This window comes from Haematobia irritans, chromosome 5, assembly GCF_050003625.1.
Source record: "Haematobia irritans isolate KBUSLIRL chromosome 5, ASM5000362v1, whole genome shotgun sequence".
In the NCBI taxonomy this organism is placed as follows: domain Eukaryota; kingdom Metazoa; phylum Arthropoda; class Insecta; order Diptera; family Muscidae; genus Haematobia; species Haematobia irritans.
The window spans coordinates 169,692,271-169,713,989 of NC_134401.1; the positions used below are offsets into that span (position 1 = coordinate 169,692,271).

At 33.3% G+C, this 21,719-nt stretch overlaps 1 protein-coding gene across 4 annotated transcripts; it reads right to left on the reverse strand.

Annotated features, from left to right (window-relative positions):
• Window positions 1-3,909: 3,909 nt before the first annotated feature.
• LOC142238983 (uncharacterized) lies at window positions 3,910-15,736 on the reverse strand. Of its 4 annotated transcripts, none has more exons than XM_075310746.1 (6): window positions 15,586-15,736; window positions 13,881-14,130; window positions 6,285-6,965; window positions 6,144-6,218; window positions 5,031-5,265; window positions 3,910-4,700 (listed from the first exon to the last, which is right to left on the reverse strand). In XM_075310746.1, the coding sequence occupies exons 2-6, from the start codon at window positions 14,071-14,073 to the stop codon at window positions 4,547-4,549; spliced, it is 1,338 nt and encodes a 445-aa protein (XP_075166861.1). In that variant the 5' UTR covers window positions 14,074-14,130; window positions 15,586-15,736; the 3' UTR covers window positions 3,910-4,546. The 4 variants fall into 4 exon arrangements, with proteins under 4 accessions (XP_075166861.1, XP_075166862.1, XP_075166863.1 ...); XM_075310747.1 differs by having other exon boundaries at window positions 15,582-15,732; XM_075310748.1 differs by having other exon boundaries at window positions 15,550-15,653.
• Between the last annotated feature and the right edge of the window lie 5,983 nt (window positions 15,737-21,719).

Below are 21,719 nucleotides of genomic sequence, written 5' to 3' on the forward strand. Positions count from 1 at the left end.
CTATAGAATACATATGTCTTAGGTAGAGATGTCATGTGAGGAATTGCATCCAAAAAAATCAGTTATTACTCTTCAATAATCAAACAACTGTAATATAAGTAATATAATGCAATATATCTTAATGAGGATATCACACAAATAAACAAGTGATTTCAAAAAGAACTTTCTTTGCGAATATGTTATTAAGCCCAAATTTAGAAATGGAAACAGGTGTTGGCACCCCTATTACGAGGCTATAAACAATCAGCTGTCAAAGCACACAAGGTTGCCGTATTGTTGCTACGGACACAAATCATATTGTGTCTGTTGCGGTACTCATATGTTATGATAAATCGTACAAACACAATTTTATAAATTATTAGTAGAGGATGAGTCAGACTGCATTTTTACTTTTGTCAATTCGACCATTTATTTAAATGCTTGCAGGGCACAAACTTAAACCTGCCTGAGCTCACGTTGTTGGAAAACGTTATAATTACTTGAAGATAAGTAATGCGGTGTTCTCACCATGTATGTTTTGGGGTTTGAAATATTTTCCCTTTATAGTGTGTAAATATAACCATAGCGATAGGCGGTAGGCGAAACATTTTTGCCGCAACGGCAAATACAATAAGCTCTACGGCGAATAATTCCCTTTTTCACGTTTCCTAGCGTTTTTGTTGTCAATACAGCTCGCTTTGACAATATTAAACAATGAAGTTGAATAAAAACATACAATGGCTTGTTATTTGTTGAGTTATTTCAAGAAAAAATAATCTACACGTCTCCAGGCAACAGCAATTCCTAGTGGTGAGTTAAAAAAATTGATAAGCGATGGCAACACTATACCAGTTTTCGCCAAGGAGTTAGAATAAGTTTTAATTTAGCGATACGCCGCTAGCCGTCACGGTATTCCGTCGCGGATTTTGGGCTTCCCATAAGAAATACACGTAAATAAGTGTTCGCCTACCGCCTATCGCTATGGTTATATTTACACACATAGGCATTTCAAAACGAGTCGTTTTCCCAATACAAAAAATCAAATTCAAAACACAAGTTTTCCTCAAAAATACGTCAATTTTAGAACATGAGCCCCCCTAATTGGGAATAGGCTCTGACTAAACATACTCTTAAACATACTCTTATTGAAATAAATTTCATAGAAAATACGAATAAACAAAGGCTTTGAAGAAAATTGGGATGTGAAAATATCTTAAAAATATTTGCCCTTTGCGGTCGCGGTATTTATTTGAACAAAAATTGCATATATTTGAAATTTGATTAAATGGGAATTTCGGCAAACTAAAAATTCTGAAATCGGTGTGAACGGTGAAGTGTTTTGGAAAAATGAATGAGGAAAACGAGTCAGTAGGAACATAGCCTGAAAGCTAAGCCGTTATGGACTTATATATAGAAAACTCAAAATGAATTTATCTAGAACAAAGACATATGTTATGTTCCCACTGACTCGTTTTCCTCATTCTTTTTAGATTGACTGATTGATTGATTACCATGGAAACTAGAAATTCACATATATGCAATGTATCTTCAAATAATTACCGCGAGCGCAAAGGGAAAACAATTTTCAAGTTATTTTCATATGTCCATGTTCTTCAAAGCCTTTGTTTATTCCTTTTTTCTATTAAAACTATTTCAATATTTTGACATATTTGGGCCTGTTCGAAACCGAAACTTTTTACTAGCATTGGTAAAAATTTGACGTAAATCGAGGTGAGTATAATTTCACTAGCCCAAGGGGCTAGTAAGAAATTTGACATTTGTTGAAAATTCTTGACATTTACGACATCACTAGACTTGGCATGTTTTGATTATATCAAAACAAACAACAATTAGTTTTATATTTTAATGAAATGTGTACACCAAATTAGCAATTGTTTTTCACCATAGTAAATTGATATCTCACCATAGTAAAAAGTTTCGGTTTCGAACAGGCCCTTTATTTGAAAAGGGTATGTTATTAGGGGAATATTCCAAGTTAGGTGGGTTCACATTCTAAAATTGACGTGTTTTTGAGGAAAACTTGTGTTTTGGACTTGATTTTTTATATGGGGAAAACGACTCGTTTTGAAATGCTTATAAAGGGAAAATATTTCAAACCCCAAAACATGCTTGGTAAGAACGCCGTATTAAAGGCTGGTATTAAGTTCGCATTATCACGCTAAAATTACCATTTTTCACTTTTCTATTTTAATACTTCATTTTAAAGAAAATAAAATATTTCAATTTTTGCTTTATATATTTCATGGACCTCTGTTAGTGCTACGTCAGCTAGGGAACTTCTAAACGATATTATGTTCATAGCTGTCATCCTACCTATATATCCCGTATGTCAGTTAGGAACTTAACTACTGAACATTTTTAGTTAAAGCTGACAGGAGTTACACGACGAGTTACATGAAAATGGCTGTTTATAAAATTTGCGAAAAATTTTATATTAATTTGCTTTTACTTTTTTTATTTTTACGTATAAACTTGAACTTAATGCCAACCAGAGAATCAAGCCGCCCAGTCGCGCTAAGACTATTTTTGGTCAGTCAACGCAGCCGCCGAATATGTGGACTCATATCGACTCACATTTAGCCGTCAGTTAACTAAAGGGCTGTTTTCTTTTTGCACTGGATACCCTAAGCAGTCACGTACTAAAAGAAAACAGAGTACTCGTTTATGCAGGACATCTCCAAAAAATATGCAACACTGTCATCAGCTGTTTAAAAACAATCACAGAAAACAAGTGAAATCTTAAATTTTTAATGTACGAAATGCTCAAATAGTTATAAATATGTACTGCTGCGATTATTCATGACACTTTATCACTTTGAATTTCATGATATTCGATAAATTAGTCACTATTGTGAATCTAAAAAGCGTCACTTTATCAAAATTCAATCTGGTAACACCGACTCGACTTGCACTGATGAGATGTTCTGGATAGAACACCAGTGCAACGATGTTCTGGATAGCCCATACAAATGCTGCATCCAGTGTTAAAAGAAAACGGCCCTTAAAAATATCGGTTTAAATCGGAAAAATGTATTAATAATTTTTTTTTTTTGCAAAATTTTGTAGCTTTCACCCACAATCAATCAATTTCAAGCTGCAAAAATAATTTTCCAAAAAATTAGCTCAGAAAAATTGAATGATATGTGAATTTGATTGTAAGATTGGTTGTATAACTAACCTCATTACCATTCAAATAACTTCAAATTAATTTTACAATGGATAATTGTCCGCTGCCAAATATAAATATTTATATTGGCATAGCCGACAAGCCGCCGCCGGAGGCAAACATTTAGTGCCAGCCGCCGCCGACAAACATGGGTCGGCTTCATTCTATGATACCAACCTTTTTTTTGTACAAACTATTCACAATAAAGAATTTTTGTGAAATTACATTTATTCGATTCACAAGGAAAGAAATGTAATTTTATGAAAATGTGAACTTATTATACCATTAAGATTTATCGAAAAAGTAGGTTAGGTTAGATTAGGTGGCAGCCCGATGTATCAGGTTTACTTATACTATTCACTCCATTGTGATACCACAGTGGTGAACTTCTCTATTATCACTAAGTGCTTGTTAAGCTCAATGATTCAAGTTCCATGTTAAGCTCAATGACGAGAGACCTCCTTTTTATAGCCGAGTACGACAGAGCTCCACATTGCAGTGAAACCACTTAGAGAAGCTTTGAAACACTCAGAAATGTCACCAACATTACTGAGGTGGGATAATACACCGCTAAAAAACTTTTTGGTGTTTGGTCGTAGCAGGAATCGAACCTACGACCTTGTGTATGCAAGGCGCACATGCTAACCGTTGCTCCACGGTGGCTCCCGGAGAAAGTACTTCACAACCTGATTTCTATACCAACCTTCCCTCACCCTTCGTTCATGAAACTCAACAACAACGAATTATGATAAATAAATTTATTAACTTAATTTTTGTTTTTGGTAACAAAGAGCTTTAACAAAAAAATTATTTTCATATTTACATTAAATTATTATATGAACTTTAAAATCTATTCCACAATTTTTGTAATAGTTGTTCAATACTTATATATTATTTATTTTCATTTTTTTATTTTTTTCGAAACCGTATATATTTATACTGATATCGTATCTGTTCCAACTGAATTAAATTAAAAATGGGAAAAAATATTAGCATTAATATGATAAACTTTGTATGAAGCTAATCATTTATCACTTATAAATACGTTTATATGCAAACTTTAAGATATGTATGTATATATATGAAAATTAAACATACATAAATGTATACATGGGGTATTTGAAAATAATTAAAAACAAACTAAAACTTTAAAACCATAAAATGCGTACAGCCATAAAAAACTGTATCAAGTTTAGTGCGCGAGTATTTATTACTTTGAATGTAGTCCATTTAAGGCGGCTTTCTCTATCTCCCTTTGGTATTTATCGATAAAACAGTTCATTTTATTATAATGATATACATGTATGTGATGGTATATCGCCCTGTTAAATGCTAATAGGAGGAAAACCGTCATTATTCTAATGGAAATAGTTCTGATAATTATCTGCCCATAATGGTCATCTCATCAGCCATGGCAATTTCATCTGTTGGGGCTTTGGCGCCCTTCTTCTTACCAGAATACCATATGAATAGAATGCCAGACATAACGTTTACACCAAATGTAAACCAAGCAAAGAAGACTCCATAGCCATAGCTACAAAAAAAAAAGAAACATTTTATCGAATACGAATTTCATATTCAGGTCGGTACTAAGATCGTATTTCTCTAGTGGGGATTTTGATTTTCTCTTGTGAAACACGAACTCGTCCAGGCTATAAGTTTTTCGAACGGAATGTCTGTGTTTGTAAAGAATCTTACAGTGTGGCCAATCGATACGAATTGTCGGCGATGACTAAATAATCGGTAAATGTGTTATCGATCCCATAAAAATGCAGCAATATTGATTATGCCTTCTGACTTAACTCCGGATAAACTTATAGTCTGGACGGCGCATTAGTTTCTACCTTTAGACGTATAGACTTACGTTAATTCGGCTCCATCGGGATATGTGTAGAATAGATGTTCCTTTGTATAATCAACTGAAGCAAAAAGTACTTGAAGAACAACTAGAGCTGTGGAAGCAGCAACTAAATCAATACCACCAGCCAAGCGCTTGAACATATATCTGGGATTAGTGAATGTGTAGAAGGAAAATACAGATCCCAATATCATTACAAAAACAGTAATGCATGCAAATGAAGCTTGGGAACGAATATAATCTGAAAAAAAAAAATCAAATAAAACATAACTCAATTATTAAATTTGTTTTGTGTACTGGATATCCAAGCAATTACAGACTATAACATAATTCTATTTCTATAAAAAATTTTGTCAAAATTTTATTTCTATACAAAATTTTGTCCAAATTTTATTTCCAAAGAATATTTGTCAAAATTTTATTTCTGTAGGAAATTTTGTCAAAATTTTATTTCTATAGAAAATTTTGTCAAAATTTTATTTCTATAGAAAATTGTGTCAAAATTTTATTTCTATAGAAAATTTTGTCAAAATTTAATTTCTATAGAAAATTTTGTCAAATTTTTATTTCTATAGGAAATAAAAATTTTATTTCTATAGAAAATTTTGTAAAAATTTTATTTCTGTAGACGATTTTGTCAAAATTTTATTTACATAGACAATTTGCCAAAAATTTTATTTCTATAGAATTTTTTTCAAAATTCTATTTCTATATAGGTTAGGTTAGGTGGAAGCCCGATGTTTCAGGCTCAATTAGACTATTCAGTCCATTGTGATACCACATTGGTGAACTTCTATATTGTATTTCTATATACATTTTTGTCAAAATTTTATTTCTTAAGGAAATTTTGTCAAAATTTTATGTCTCTAGTAAATTTTGTCAAAATTTTATGTCTCTAGTAAATTTTGTCAAAATTTTATATCTATAGAAAATTTTGCAACAATTTTATTTCTATAGACAATTTTGTCAAAAATTGTATTTCTATAGGAAATTTTGTTAAAATTTTATTTCTATAGGAAATTTTGTCAAATTTTTATTTCTATAGGAAAGTTTGTCAAAATTTGATTTCTATAGAAAATTTTGTCAATAAATATTCAATATTAATTAAATAGCACTTACCCATCACAGTCCAATCAAATCCAGGATCCATACGTTCTCCAGCAGTAGGGAACATATCAATGTATTTGCATCGGCCTTGAAAAGAAAAATAGCCAAAGTGAGCAAAAAAAAAATGCAATGCATAAAATAATTCAAACTTACTATTGTAGGTGTATTCATAATGTTTATTAGGGCGCATATTTTTAGGTGGTTTTGGCGGAACCAATTGCAATATAACTCGATTATCGTCTAACACATATGCCGGTAGACCCAGCTCTTTTGCATAAGGCCAAAATAATCGTGGCACATATGGCTTCTCATTCCATCCTTTAAACATGGCCGCCTGCGCAGTTTCCGGTATAACGAAGTAATAGTTGGTACCATTTACCACAACGGTCTGTAAGGCCTTACCGAATATATTACTACTGAGTATACCTTTTACATCGACCGGATCAATTATACGAGGTTTTGCATCTATGGCTATTAATTCATCTTTAGCTTCTTGTGTCGACAATACCAATCGATAGAATTCATCTTTGAATTTATTAAATCCAATATTTTCATTACGCACCCAATGGGCAAACATACGTTGACTGGCCTCTTCTGTAAAACTATCCAATGGAAAGTGAACTTCCACCGAACTGAAATCTTTGATAAAATCTAAGCGTGAACAATTTCGTTGGGCTTCACGCAATGTGGTTGGATTCTGTATGGCAAATGCGGTGAAATTTCTAACTACATCTGCATCTTTTAACGGTGTCGGTATGGCAGTATTTCGACAGAATCTCCACAATCCAGAATGTGAAGACATAAAGAAACGTCTGGTTTCCGGGATGAAAATGCCTGAAAAAGATATATATGGAAATGAATTGAAATATGTACATAAATAAGTCGAACAGTATGCAATTTACGATCAATTTGTGATATGCGCTGAATTTTTGACAGCGCCGGCTTGATGTCTACGCCGACTCAAATATGTCTACTCGGCTTAGGTCAATTATCCATCAAAATATCAAATTAAATTACCTTAACCGCACACAAAAAAATTTTTTTCTGATTCAATCACTAAATTCATTGATCCAATTAATTTTTTAATTAAAATGTCTTCAATCACAGAAATGATAGTATCAATTAAAAAATTTATTGAAGGTCAATTAAAAATTAATTGATCCAATTAAAAAATTAATTGATACTATTAATTTTTGTGATTGATTTTTGTTTCAATTAAAAAATTTGTTGATTCAATTAAATTTTTAATTGAATATTTTTTAAAACTCAATTAAAATTTTAATTGGAAAATTTTTCGTGAAATTTTTTTCTGTGCGTTATTGATCTAATCATAAACAGAAAAAAAATATTACCAACATTATTCAAATTAATTAAATTTTTCATTTAACCAATTAAAAATTAATTGAAAATGTTTAAAAGATGAATTGATTTTTTAATCAAGATTAATTCTACCCGATTGATACTATAATTTTCGTGATTGAAGCAATTGCAATTAAAAAATTAATTGGATCAATTAATAAAATTTTTTACATTTCTCCACTTATGAGAATTTAACTTTTGTGTGATAACAAATATATCAAACAAGTAAGGAAAGTCTAAAGTCGAGCGGGCCGACTATATTATACCCTGCCACACTTTGTAGATCACCATTTTTGATAGCATGTCAAATCTGTCCAATCTGTACTATATGTAACGAATTATGTTCCCATATACATATATTTATATTATATTTATGGTAAATCTGACCCGATCTGGATAAAATTTTTTAGAGTTCTGCAAAATTTATAGACTTTAAATTTAAGTCGGCTAATGCCCTGGGGTGGAACACAATGTTAGTAAAAAATTTAGGAAATATTTAAATCAGAACCAACTTTGAGCCAACTTGGCAAACGTGTATTTATGATTTATCGATCGATAAATATGTATTGGAAGTATGGTAAATTGGAGTCATTTTTACAAGTTTTCGACTTAGCAGTGGCGATTTTATAAGGAAAATGTGGATATTTTTGCCCAAATCGGAAAAACATATATATGGAAGCTATATCTAAATCTGAACCGATTTCAATAAAATTTAGCACATTTGCATACACTACCAATTGTACTTTTAAGGTGAGTATTAAGTTCGAGTTTAGCCGCTAAATTTCACTAAAGTGAAAACTAAATCAGTAATAAAAGCCATAAAATTATACATATTTGTTGCAGATTTAATTATAACTTGATGGGGAATATCCCAAAGCAAATTTTCACAAAGTTTGCATTTCTTAAAATGGATTATTAAAGAAAAGTAATCGTGAAAAATGACGATTTTAGCGGCTAAACTCGAACTTAATACCCACCTTTAGTGCAAAATTTTAATCTAATTGGGGTGAAACTCTGGCTTCTGTGGCCATATAGGTGCATATCGGGCGAAAGATATATATGGAAGCTATATCTAAATCTGAACCGATTTCAATAAAATTTGGCATACTTGACTAGAGTACTAATTATTCTCCGTGTGCAAAATTTCAACCAAATTGAGGTAAAACTCTGGCTTCTGGGGCCATATAAGTGCATATCCGGCGAAAGATATATATGAGAGCTATATGTAAATCTAGGTTAGGTTAGTTGGGAGCCCGAAGTATCAGGCTCACTTAGACTATTCAGTCCATTGTGATACCACATTGGTGAACTTCTCTCTTATCACTGAGTGCTGCCCGACTCGATGTTAAGCTCAATGACAAGGGACCTCCTTTTTATAGCCGAGTCCGAACGGCGTTCCACATTGCAGTGAAACCACTTAGAGAAGCTTTGAAACCCTCAGAAATGTCACCAGCATTACTGAGGTAGGATAATCCACCGCTGAAAAACTTTTTGGTGTTCGGTCGAAGTAGGAATCGAACCCACGACCTTGTGTATGCAAGGCGGGCATGCTAACCATTGCACCACGGTGGCCCCCTACATGTAAATCTAAACCGATTTCTTCCAAAATCAATAAAGTTCTATTCTGATCCAAAAGAGAAACTTGTGCCAAATTTGAAGTCGATTGTACTAAAACTACGACATGGACTTTGATCACAAAAATGTGTTCACACACAGATGGACAGACGTACATGGCTAGATCGACTCAGGAACCCACCCTAAGCAATATAAACAAACACACCATGTGTCTACCTATTCTCTTTCAGGGTGTTGCAAACATATGCACTATCTTATAATAGCCTGTTCCACTGTGTGGAGCAGGGTATAAAAATTGTCCACTTTTGAAAGGTGTCCGATTTTCAGAGTGTCTGGGAGGACTCATCTTATGTGAATTCGGTAAACGTAAAATTAAATAACGAAATTCTAACAATTGTTTTTATAATATCTTATACAAAGTCCCATTGATAATTTTTCTCAGAATATGTGGGAATTTATAATAAAATTCCGAAAATTCAAATTCTTTGTTGTCTTGTCACAATTATAATTGGAATCACTGGTTAATAATCATGTCTTCGATATACAACAAACTATGTATATTTTGACTATTCTTAAGAGGAAAAGATACATATAATTTGATAATTGTCATTTAAAAGTAATGAACTATAAATTATTAAAATTATGAGCGCCAATATCACAAGTGGATAGGCGTTCTATTAGTGTAGGTTCTGTAGATGACATCTACAAAAATTTTAAATAATTTCACAATGAAATACTGGAAGTTGAGTACTCTTATTGTAATGGCTTTACCTAAATATCTTGACATTCGCAGAATATTAACGATGCGGAACTAGTGAGGCTTATAGCTGTATGGCATTATTCGTTTTGATTTATCTCTTTCAAAACATTACAGCCCAATTCTTTACCATATGTTTTAACGAATTAATGTATACGCTTTGTTTTTGAGAAATCACTCAAATATATATGATAAAATACACAAGTGTATATGTGCGTCTCAGAATTTATATATAAATGATGGAATTTCCCTTTGTTTATTCAAATGAAAAATATGCAGAGTTTTTTTTTGTATAAAGAAAGATCACAAAAGACGCTATATCAAAATGTCATCAATTCAATACACAGAAGCTAATGATTTACAAACAAAATGAAATGGACACATAAACTCAGCAACATCTTGCCATAAAAATTCTCTTAATTGCCATGCGAAATCATAAAACTGCCTCCGAAGAATAGGAAACATGATTTTAAAATAAATATCTTTTTTGTTGACCTGCTGTCTGTATTAGGTCCTATTCGATATTGCGCAAAGTGAAACAAATTATTTTTTTGTTTTATACATAAACAACTTCTGTTTTTTTTTTTAATTTGATAGAAATGTTTGTTTGATAATTCCTTCCTACTTTGTTCATTAGATTTATTTGATGAAATACAAATGCAATGGATTCAAAATTCTTGACAGCACGGAAAGTGTTAAATTAAATATTGCAAAATATATTCAATGCTAGGCGTTTGATTTATTATGCTCTAAACTTGGGCAAGGCCAATGACGGCTACAGGGCCATTATGATATGTTGTAGGACACATAAACATACGGGGTGAAAGTGTACTGTCCTGTTAGATGTCCTGATGGTCCGTTCAGACACAAAAGATATTGTTGTACAATTAATGGGGGTGTGGTTTTCATGCCTAATGCTTAGTACTAAGTTCGTTTATGCGAAAAATGAATATTTTCATATATCTCTCTAAATAGGGTCTCAAAACCAGAGATGTTAACTTACTTATGCGAAATAATATACCAGGCTATTTTTTCGTGCGAAAAATCCAGGGTTGTATAAATATGTTCTTTAAAATGCTCAAAACAAACATTTCGCATCTATTCTACGCTAACGTTTTTTATATGGAGTATAACAATTTTTCGTGCGAAAACGTGATCTTAGTACTAGGCTTAAAAACGGGATCCTAATGCGCCTTACAGACTATCAGTTATTCCGGACCGAATGTCGGTGTTTGTAAAGAATCTTACAGTTTGTCCTGATTCGCTTGAAATTTTGCACAAGGCGAACAATTAGTACTATAGTCAATTGTGGAAAATTTGATTGAAATCGGTTTAGATTTAGCTCCCATATATACCTTTCATCCAATATGGACTTATATGGCCCCAGAAGCCAAAGGTTTACCCTGATTCGCTTGAAATTTTGCACAAGGAGAACAATTAGTACTATAGTCAAGTTTGGCAAATTTGATTGAAATCGGTTCAGATTTAGATATAGCTCCCATATATATCTTTCGCCCGATTTGCTCTTATATGACAACAGAGGTCTTAGTTGTAGTCCGATTTACGTGAAATTTTGGACAAGGAGAAGAATTAACATAGTAACTATGTATGTCAAATGTGGTAGAAATCGATTCAGATTTCGATATAGCTTCCATATATATTTTTTTTTTGGCAAAAATACTTGGAATACATATCTATCAACCGATAAATCATAAATGCACTATTGCGAAGTTGCCTCAAAATTGGTGCAGATTTCAGGGCATTAGCTATCGAAAATGTGAATCAAAAAGTAGTGTACCAGACTGCCCAAATCGAGATAAACGGAGTTATGACCGAAAGTATACCTATTTCAAAAGGAGTCAGGCAGGGGTGTATACTGTCTCCATTGGTTTTTAATATTTATTTCGAGCAAATATTTCGAGAATCGGTCAATAGCTTTCGAAATGGTATTGCTGTAAGTGGTTCAGTTTTAAACAACATTAGATACCCTGACGACATAACCTTAGTTGCACAAAGAATATCTGAACTTCAGAATCTTGTGGATACACACGCAACTTGTAGTGAAAAATATGGCTTAAAAATTAATATCCAAAAACGAAGTTTCCCAGCAAAAAATACTTCAGCAGTAAGAGTTTAGTTGCGCTTTTTGGTATACATTAAAGTAAGCAGTGCATCCACTCTGCATGAACCGGAGGCAATAACGTAAATGAGTAATCAAACTAGTTTATGATCATTCGTTTACGTTATTGCAACCAATTCATGCAGTATAGATGCATGAAAAGTAATGGTGTTTTCGTCCACGCCAACAATGCTATACTCAAGATAATATATCACTTCTGAGCAATATTTCTAAAAGTCGCCGGGGGCCAGATCTGGAGAATACGGTGGGTGGGGAACCAATTCGAAGCCCAATTCATGAATTTTTGCCATCGTTCTCAATGACTTGTTGCACGGTGCGTTGTCTTGGTGCAACAACACTTTTTTCTTCTTCGTATGGATCCGTTTTGCCGCGATTTCAACCTTCAAATGCTCCAATAACGCCATATAATAGTTACTGTTGATGGTTTTTCCCTTCTCAAGATAATCTATAAAAATTATTCCATGCGCATCCCAAAAAAAAGAGGCCATTACTTTGCCAGCGGTCTTTTGAGTCTTTCCACGCTTCGGAGACGGTTCACCGGTCGCTGTCCACTCAGCCGACTGTCGATTGGAGTCAGGAGTGTAGTGATGGAGCCATGTTTCATCCATTGTCACATATCGACGGAAAAACTCGGGTGTATTGCAAGTTAAAAGCTGCAAACACCGCTCAGAATCATCAACACGTTGTTTTTGGTCAAATGTGAGCTCGTGCGGCACCCATTTTGCACAGAGCTTCCGCATATCCAAATATTGATGAATGATAGGACCAACACGTTCCTTTGATATCTTTAAGGCCTCTGCTATCTCGATCAACTTCATTTTACGGTCATCCAAATCATTTTGTGAAATTTTTTGTTGTTTTTGTCGGTAACCACCTCTTTTGGGCGTCCACTGCGTTCGCCGTCCTCCGTGCTCATTTCACCACGCTTGAATTTTGCAAATCAATCAATTATTGTTGATTTCCCTGGGGCAAAGTCCAGAAACTCATTATCAAGCCAAGTTTTTGCTTCATCGTATTTTTTCCCTTCAGAAAACAGTATTTTATCAAAACACGAAATTCATTTTTTCCATTTTTTTCAAATTTTTTTCAAATTATTATTAGTATGAGCATTTATATCAGCGCTATGTAGAAGCTGCTCTAAATCGGGACATCACCCACAAAAATCAGCGCTGATTCGGTTGTTTCGTAAGCGGTTGGTACTGCCTCTTTCCCTTGCAATCCTGCTGAAATAGTGCTCCATTTTTTGTTGGGTTATGATTAGACAAGACCACAAAGACGCGGCATTAAGATTTTTAAATATCTCGGAGTTACAATTACTGAACAATGAGACTCCTCGCATGAGATAAGATGCAGAATAGAATTGGCGAGAGATTAATTTTTAAAGTACAAGAAAGTTTTTACTAGCCATGACATCAATCTTGAAACGAAGGTTCGATTTGTCAATGCAAATGTCTTGGGCTATAAAATCTACTGATACTAAATAGTTGGAAAATTCCTTGGACTGCCCATGACTCTAATGCTAAAGTATTAAAAAAATTGCATTGCGAAAGGAAACTTTTACAGCCATAAAAAGGAGAAAAACTGCATATTTGGGACATATTGAGGAATCAAGAATATAAACTATTACAAAACATAACTCACATGAAAATTTAAGGAAAATCTATTAGAGGAAGAAAAGAGTTAACATGGCTTGACAACATCACGGAATGGACGGGTAAACGAGATGTCACTAATCTTTTAAGCATGGCGAGACACAGAGAGAAATCTGCGGATCTGCTAAATACTTTATGAAAAAAAATATATAAATACATATGTATATATGTGTTTGATATGTAACTAAATATGTAGTTGTATTGGTCGCAAATATACGGAAAACGAATTTGTAAATAAAGTAAAAGAAGAATCATTCAAATCTTACCTCCAGCACCAGTTATGATAATCCAATGATCTGTAGCAATGGCTATGATCCATGTTATTAAGGACAACACCATCAAACAACTGCAACAGAACAGGACACGACGTTGGAACATGTAAGCCTTTAGTAAAGGCTTGCGGGCGGCATCGTCTCGACCTATAGTCGATGCTGAGGACACATCACGTTTCACAAGCATTTTGCGTTTAGAAAATTTCAATAGGGATCATAAAGCCGTTCGTTCGTGATACGTAAACTGGAAGACACAAACACAGTATAGAATTATGGCGGAAACGGAAATGTGAAAACAAAGCAAAAGGATGATTATAGGAATTGTTTCAAAATCGCGCCAAATTTATGGTCACAGAGATCAAGAGTATTTCTTAATGCTTGAGTGGCCATTTAAAATAATTATGTGAGACATACTGACAGACAGAATGTCATGAGGAAAAACATGATGGCTGAAATTTTTAGTCACTTGGTGCTGCCAAGATTTTAGTTAGTTAGGTAGGTATTTCACCCTATTCACAATGCTTCAAGCAATTTCACTTAGTTTTCGCGTGTTATTTTCATTTCTTTTTGTCTGTTGTTTTTTTTTATATTTTATTTTAATATTTCATAGAACTATAAGTTGAGTGTGCAATTCAATAGAGAAGACAAATACTTATAGCTTGTAGTTTAATTTATTTAATTCATTCATTTATTTGTAATAATGTGTTATAGTGTTTGCGACTTTTCGAATTTATAAAAATACCGAATTCGTTTTGCATTGTTTTTTTGTTATTCCTTCTTATGGGGATTTGTTTTTGTTTAGCACTGGGGAATGGTTTGCGGTCAAGTTTCGTTTTTCTTTTTTTATTTTGTGAAAGTATTTTGACAAATCTTTAGTCATTTTCTTTTAGAACAATTTGGCGGTGCGTTTCACCAATGAATATCTGCCGATACTATGAATAATTTCGAAACCCCACGTTTGTTTTTATTTAGCTCACTTCAGAGATGATAAAAAATAAAAGTGAAAAATAAAAAAATCACATATTTTGAAATGCCTGTCAAACCAGTTGAATATTTGGTGGAACATTAGTCAATGGTTTGGGTGTTGATTGAGGATTTTTTTTCGGCATCGGGTTCACTTGCTTGGAAAATATTTCATTTTTTGTTTCTTCAATTATTTTAGCACGAAAAATATTGAAAATGTATTTACAAAAAAAAAAAAAAAAAAAAAAACATTTGCCTCCAGGGTCAAATATATTTTATTTATTGTTTATAAATGTATGAGAGGTTACAGCTTCCACAAAATAGAACCATGACATTAAGGCTTTGGTTTTATTATTATTATTTTTTTTAATAAAATGATATAAAACAGTTTTTTGTTTTTTAAATTATGCAATACATTTTTCAAAAATTATAAATTAGATTTTAAAATTGTCATTTTAATCTTAAATTTTGAAATTCATAAAAAACCACTTAATTCAATAAAATATCACTTTTGTTGTTGTTTGTGTTTTTTTTTATAACGATTCTCTCAACAATACTATGTTTATAAATCTTTAATTTTTAATTTTATATTCCTCCATATCCATATAGTAGACGACAAGAAAATGTTGAACGATTTTATAGTATTTTCATGCTGCGCGACACGGGCGCTTCTTCAAGTTCTTTTGTCTTTTCTTAATACCATCCATGTTGTCACCCAAAAATTTCACTCACGTACTGCTTGCTAACTATTCGAAGATGTCGCCTCACCAAATACTACTGAATGATAGGCTACTGTCTGACAATTCAGATAGGCTAGAAAGAAAATCCCCAGCATCGGTTAGGTATAATATTTTTGGGAGAGATTCGTCGTTTTAGCTGTTCGCCAAAGTAATATCCGCAAAACATGCTGTTCGACAGACATACGTGTATATAGTATTTGTTGTGTGTACATATATTTTTGTACAAAAGAAAACCCCACACCGAGAAAATGTTCGTCGAATCCTGATCATTCGTAAAGTGATCATTAATGTGCTTGTAAAGCATATGAAAATTGCCTCTTGTGTTTACTTTTAGAAAACCACATTTTTGCGAAATGAATTTATTTTACAAAACACTGCAATAATGTTGCAACAAATAAGAAATACATACATATTTCTCTGTCGACATTTCATCCAGTGGTCCCAACAGAGATGGCCATATAGAGCATGGACTGATACGCAGCATATTCGACACACCTGTTAAGGAGGAGAACTACACCTAGATTTTTACTTTCAAGCTAATCGAATAAAAATTGCCGTGTCTAGGTGCTCAGGACGTCAAATCGGGGGTCCGCCTAGGTTAGGTTAGGTGGCAGCCCTATGTATCAGGCTCACTTAGACCATTCAGTCCATTGTGATACCACAGTGGTGTACTTCTCTCTTATCACTGAGTTTTGCCCGATTCCATGTTAAGCTCAATGACAAGGGATCCCAATAAACACAAGCATTGGAGAAATGCTTATATTCAATACTTTTTTAAACATTTTTCAAAGAATTAGATTAGAATTCAATTTGGGAAATTGTTGAGAAAATCGCGTTCTCAACAAAAAAAAAAAAAAAAAAAAAAAAAACAAGCAATTTGCAAGGCCATTTGAATTACTGTTGAAGATGGGATTCACTATCAAATTGATATGGCGTTACCTATGAAAAATTGTCATCCTTGTGTTTGTTGGGATCTCATTTTTATAGACGAGTCCGAACGATGTTTCAGTGAAACCACTTAGAGAAGCTTTGAAACACTCACCAACATTACTGAGGTGGGATAATCCACCACTGAAAAATTGTTTTGGTATTTGGTCGAATCTGGAATTGAACGCAGAACTTTTTGTATGCCAGGTGGACATGCCAACCATTGTATCACGGTGGTCCCCACAATTATGTACCTAATAATTAGCATAGCCGAGATATATTATACAAAGTATGGAAGAGTGGGAGGAAAGGAGGATACCTTTCGGAACACTTAATATTTATACAGAGGATCGAGAATGGACGAAGGAACTCGTAGTGGCATTTATTGAAGGGAACTAAGAATTCGGGAAACGTTAGATAACGATTATTCATAAGCGATATAACTTCTTCATCGACAGTCAAGCAGCTATAAAAGCTTTGGGCAATGCGGACATAAGGTCTAAGGTAGTCAGCGCTGTCGTACAGAACTTAGGGTTCTCACTGAGCATTATGATACTAACTATGTGCTGGGTACGTGGCCACTGTGGAATAATCGGAAATGAAGAAACAGATGTGCTGGCTAAGAAGGGTGCTCGTGGAACGAATAATGGCATTGCGGACGTTTTTCCTTCTCTGCCTTCATATCTTAACAGAATTCATGTCAAATATGATATATTATGGCGAGGACATTGGGTCCCTTCGGAAGGTTGCGACCAAACCAAGTAGTCATAGGAAGAAAACAACCGAAGGAAATTCTGACCGCGTTGTATAGAATGGAATTAAAGATGATGATGAGATGAGATGTTCCGAAAATTATGTCAAGAAATTACAATGGACCTATAGAGGTCTAAGTGGACATCAATTCCATTCAAGAATTGATGTCATCCTCTACAATCTAACCTAACCTAACGTTCTCCTATCGAAATCGTCTTTTTATACACTCCACCCTAGGCGGGTAGGTTAAGTTAGGTGGCAGTCCGATGTATCAGGCTCTAGTCTAAGTGAGCCTGATACATTCAGTAATAGGTTAGGTTAGGTGGCAGCCCGATGTATCAGGGTCTCTTAGACTATTCAGTCCATTGTGAGACCACATTGGTGAACTTCTCTCTTATCACTGAGTGCTGCCCGATTCCATGTTAAGCTCAATGACAAAGGACCTCCTTTTTATAGCCGAGTCCGAGCGGCGTTCCACATTGCAGTGAAACCACTTAGAGAAGCTTTGAAACCCTCAGAAATGTCACCAGCATTACTGAGGTGGGATAATCCACCGCTGAAAAACTTTTTGGTGTTCGGTCGAAGTAGGAATCGAACCCACGACCTTGTGTATGCAAGGCGGACATGCTAACCATTGCACCACGGTGGCTCCTAGGGGGGTATATTAACATTGTCATTCCGTTTATAACACATCGAAATATTGCTATAAGACCCCATAAAGTACATAAATTGTGGGTCCTGGTGAAATTCTGCGTCGACCTAGCCACGCCCGTCTGTCCGTCACGCTAACTTCCGAACGAAACAAGCTATCGACTTGAAACTTGGCACAAGTAGTTGTTTTTGATGTAGGTCGGATGGTATTGCAAATGGGCCATATCGGACCACTTTTACGTATAGCCCCCATATAAACCGATATCAGATTTGACATCCGGAGCCTCTAAGAGTAGCAAATTTGATCAGATCCGGTTGAAATTTGGTACGTGATGTTAATATATTATCTCTAACATCCGTGCAAAAATTGATCCATATCGTTCCATAATTATATATAGCCCTCATATAAACCGATCGCAAAATTTTACCTCCGGACCCTCTTAGAGGAGCAAAGCACATCCGATCCGGTTGAAATGTGGTACATTGTACCATCGGTAAGTATTACCACAACCCAAGTAATTCGATTGTGGATGAAACATTGAAAAAACAGTGAACGCACTAGGGAGAAAACTTTTGTATATTTTTAGAATATTCTAACTAAACAGTATTACAAACGCTGACATCACGCCGATATCACAAAAATAAGTAAATATTTTTCGACAAATTCAAGAAAATTTATTAGACATAAATAATTTTTGTCACTTGATAAAGAACATTTTTTAGTTTGAAGGAAAAGATTCGAGTTCAAAATTGCAAGAATGTCTTTAGTGACATACGAAGTTCAAGATGGGCGCATTATTGGTAAAATTTACATATTTTAAGAAATTCTGAACTATTTTGTGGGAGACACTATTTTAGTTAATCGTTATGCTTCATTTGTGTATAATTTTTTCCTCTGTTTTAGTTAATTTAACTAACGTACGCAAAAAAATATTAAAATCATGGAAATTTTCTTAAACTGTAATAATTCCGTGAACTAAAAGAGAAATATAGAGTTCACTTTTTTTTTGAGTGCAGTCTTTAGTAGAAGTTTCTATGCAATCCAAGTTTATATGCAGTCCAATCCGGCCATATATATACTTATATACTTGTTAGATTTTGATCATTTTTTAACTTTAAACATGTCTGTTTTTTTCTGTTGAGCCGATATTAAGACCGTTTCTAAGATTAGTTTTCGCATTGAAAATCGTTTCATCTTCGCTCTTACATTTTGTAAAATAATCAGTTTCAAAGCCAATGATATTAGTTCCTACTAAATCCTAGGCATACTACAACCCAGTCAGAAAAAAACCATCGGAAAAGCGTTGTAAAAGCATTGTAAACGGTTGATACACGGTGGGAAAAGCGTTGCTACAACCCCAAAATGATAACATCATTCTACGGTGTATCGATCGTATTTAACAACGTTTTCAAAGCGTCATGAAAACCATATTTTATACGCTTTTTCGATTGTTTAACGAACGCTTTGACAACTCCAAAATGATAAACTTCGTTATACGGTGTATCGATGGTTTTTTACAACCAATAAAAAACACTGAAATTGAAGTTTTTAATTTGACTATATATTTTCCATTCAAAAATCCAAAGGTGCACTAAAAAAGTGAACTCTCGAGGACACTAAAGTCACTTTAACTATATTTTAGCTCATGAACTTATTGTGTTTTGTGTAAGTAAGGGAATTACATTAATAATTTTTTGCGTACACAGAAAACATTTTCACGACAATTTTTCCAATTAAAATCTTAATTGAGTTTTAAAAAATATTCAATTAAAAATTTAATTGATTCAACAAATTTTTTGATTGAAATAAAAATCAATCACACAAATTAATAGTATCAATTAAATATTTAATTGGATCAATTAATTTTTTAATTGACTGTCAATTAATTTTTTAATTGATACTATCATTTCTGTGATTGAAGACATTTCAATTAAAAAATTAATTGGATCAATTAATTTCGTGATTGAATCAGAAAAAAATTTTTTTGTGTGTAGGTTGGTTAATGGACTAAAAAAGGGGAAAAGTTATCCACAAATGTCCGTATTCAAACAAAATACTTAAGAATTTCTTAAAATTTGTACATTTTACCCTAAATGCGCCAAAAGAACATTCTTGCAATTTTGAACTCCAATTTTTTCCTTCAAAGAACGAAATTATCTTTAAAATGTGAAAGAAAATTATTTTGTTTAAAAAATTTCTTGAATTAGTCGAACAATATATGTGGACTTATGACAAAACCCCATAAGACGAGATAGAACAATTTCTCAAAAATTGTATGTTGTGTGTAGTTTTTGAAGGCGCATCTTTCTGTGTTTACAGATACAGATGCATTATCTGCCCTAGATCGAGAGATAAGAATGGTGTCTCGAATTTTTTAAGTTTAATTTTAGCAAAGCAACATATCTCATCATATGTTGTAAAATAAAATCGAAATACTTGTATGATACTTTTGACAAAACAATATAAGTCCACATAAGGTTTGTGTAATTGACATTTTTTTTTACAAAACAAGATATTTCGAGTCATGGTGTTTTGTCGAAAAAAAAAACAAATAAAAATAAACGCATATTTAACTTCAGTAGTGTTGTTTTTTAGTCAGAATATGATCAGGATTCAATGCGACAAAACACATAGATAGTTTTTTTTTTTGTTTTAAATAAAATATCATATGACAAAACAACATAAGTCGGTAATTCCTAATTTTCTCTAAAAATAAGCTATCGAAAAAATCTATCACTTAAATATTAAACATTTTCCAGATCTTTTCTACAGAAGTTTTTGAGACCCCCTATAGGTGTATTTTCGCTCCCCTGTAAAATTGTGTTTTTAGACTTATGGGGTTTTATCATAAATCCACAGATACGCACTTATATTTGTGAAATCAGCGTTTAGTTTAGTTAAAACTTTATACAATTGCCTACATTTGTAAAATTAACCAAAATTGTTCTTCCTGGTAGGTTCACTGTTTTTTAGTGTACACCTTCAATTTATATGAAAAATGAATATTATGCTATTCTATGTTAAATCAATTCATATCAACAGTAATTCCTCCATTATTCATAAAAAAACCTTAAGCATTGAAGGAAAATCCATTTTCAACGATAATTTTGTGGAAAATATACTTTTTTAAAACCGTCAATTAATTTGTTTAGCAAGCGTTGTTTCAACGTTATCTTCCAACGTTGTTACAACGCTCAATATTTATAACCATCAGGAATTTCTGACTGGGAACCCTTTGCATATTAAAGTTTTTGTGAACATTTTGAAAGAGAAAAAGGATTCAGCACATCTTTTCTTCTTGTGCACTTGTTCTGGGTTCTCAACACATTTATATAGAATAATAGAAACAATAGTTCTTCCGTTTCTCAAGCATGAAACTAATGATGGTGTAAAAAGAGAACACAGACGATGCATCTCTTTTAAATGTTCTTTTACCGGACGGACATGGACATGTTTATAAGACGTCATTGTTTTTATGAGAATCGGGAGATCATGCAAATCATTCGCTTGAATCAACATAAACAACGATTTCGCTTTTTGATAAATAGAAAGCAAAGAAATTCCAAAACATTTGTTTGTTTTTCTACAATCGAATATATCGTAGTTTTCAATTTATCCAAATATACATACATTTGTTTTGGGACCCCCACACACGATGTGTGTGTGTGAGTGTGTGTGATCGCACAATTTCAACACCTTAATGTGTTCTCATCTAAACAGCAGGTGTCATTTATTTTATAAATAAATGTACAAATTTCCCATAAAACTGTATTTCAATGCCGCTCTTTTGAGAGAACG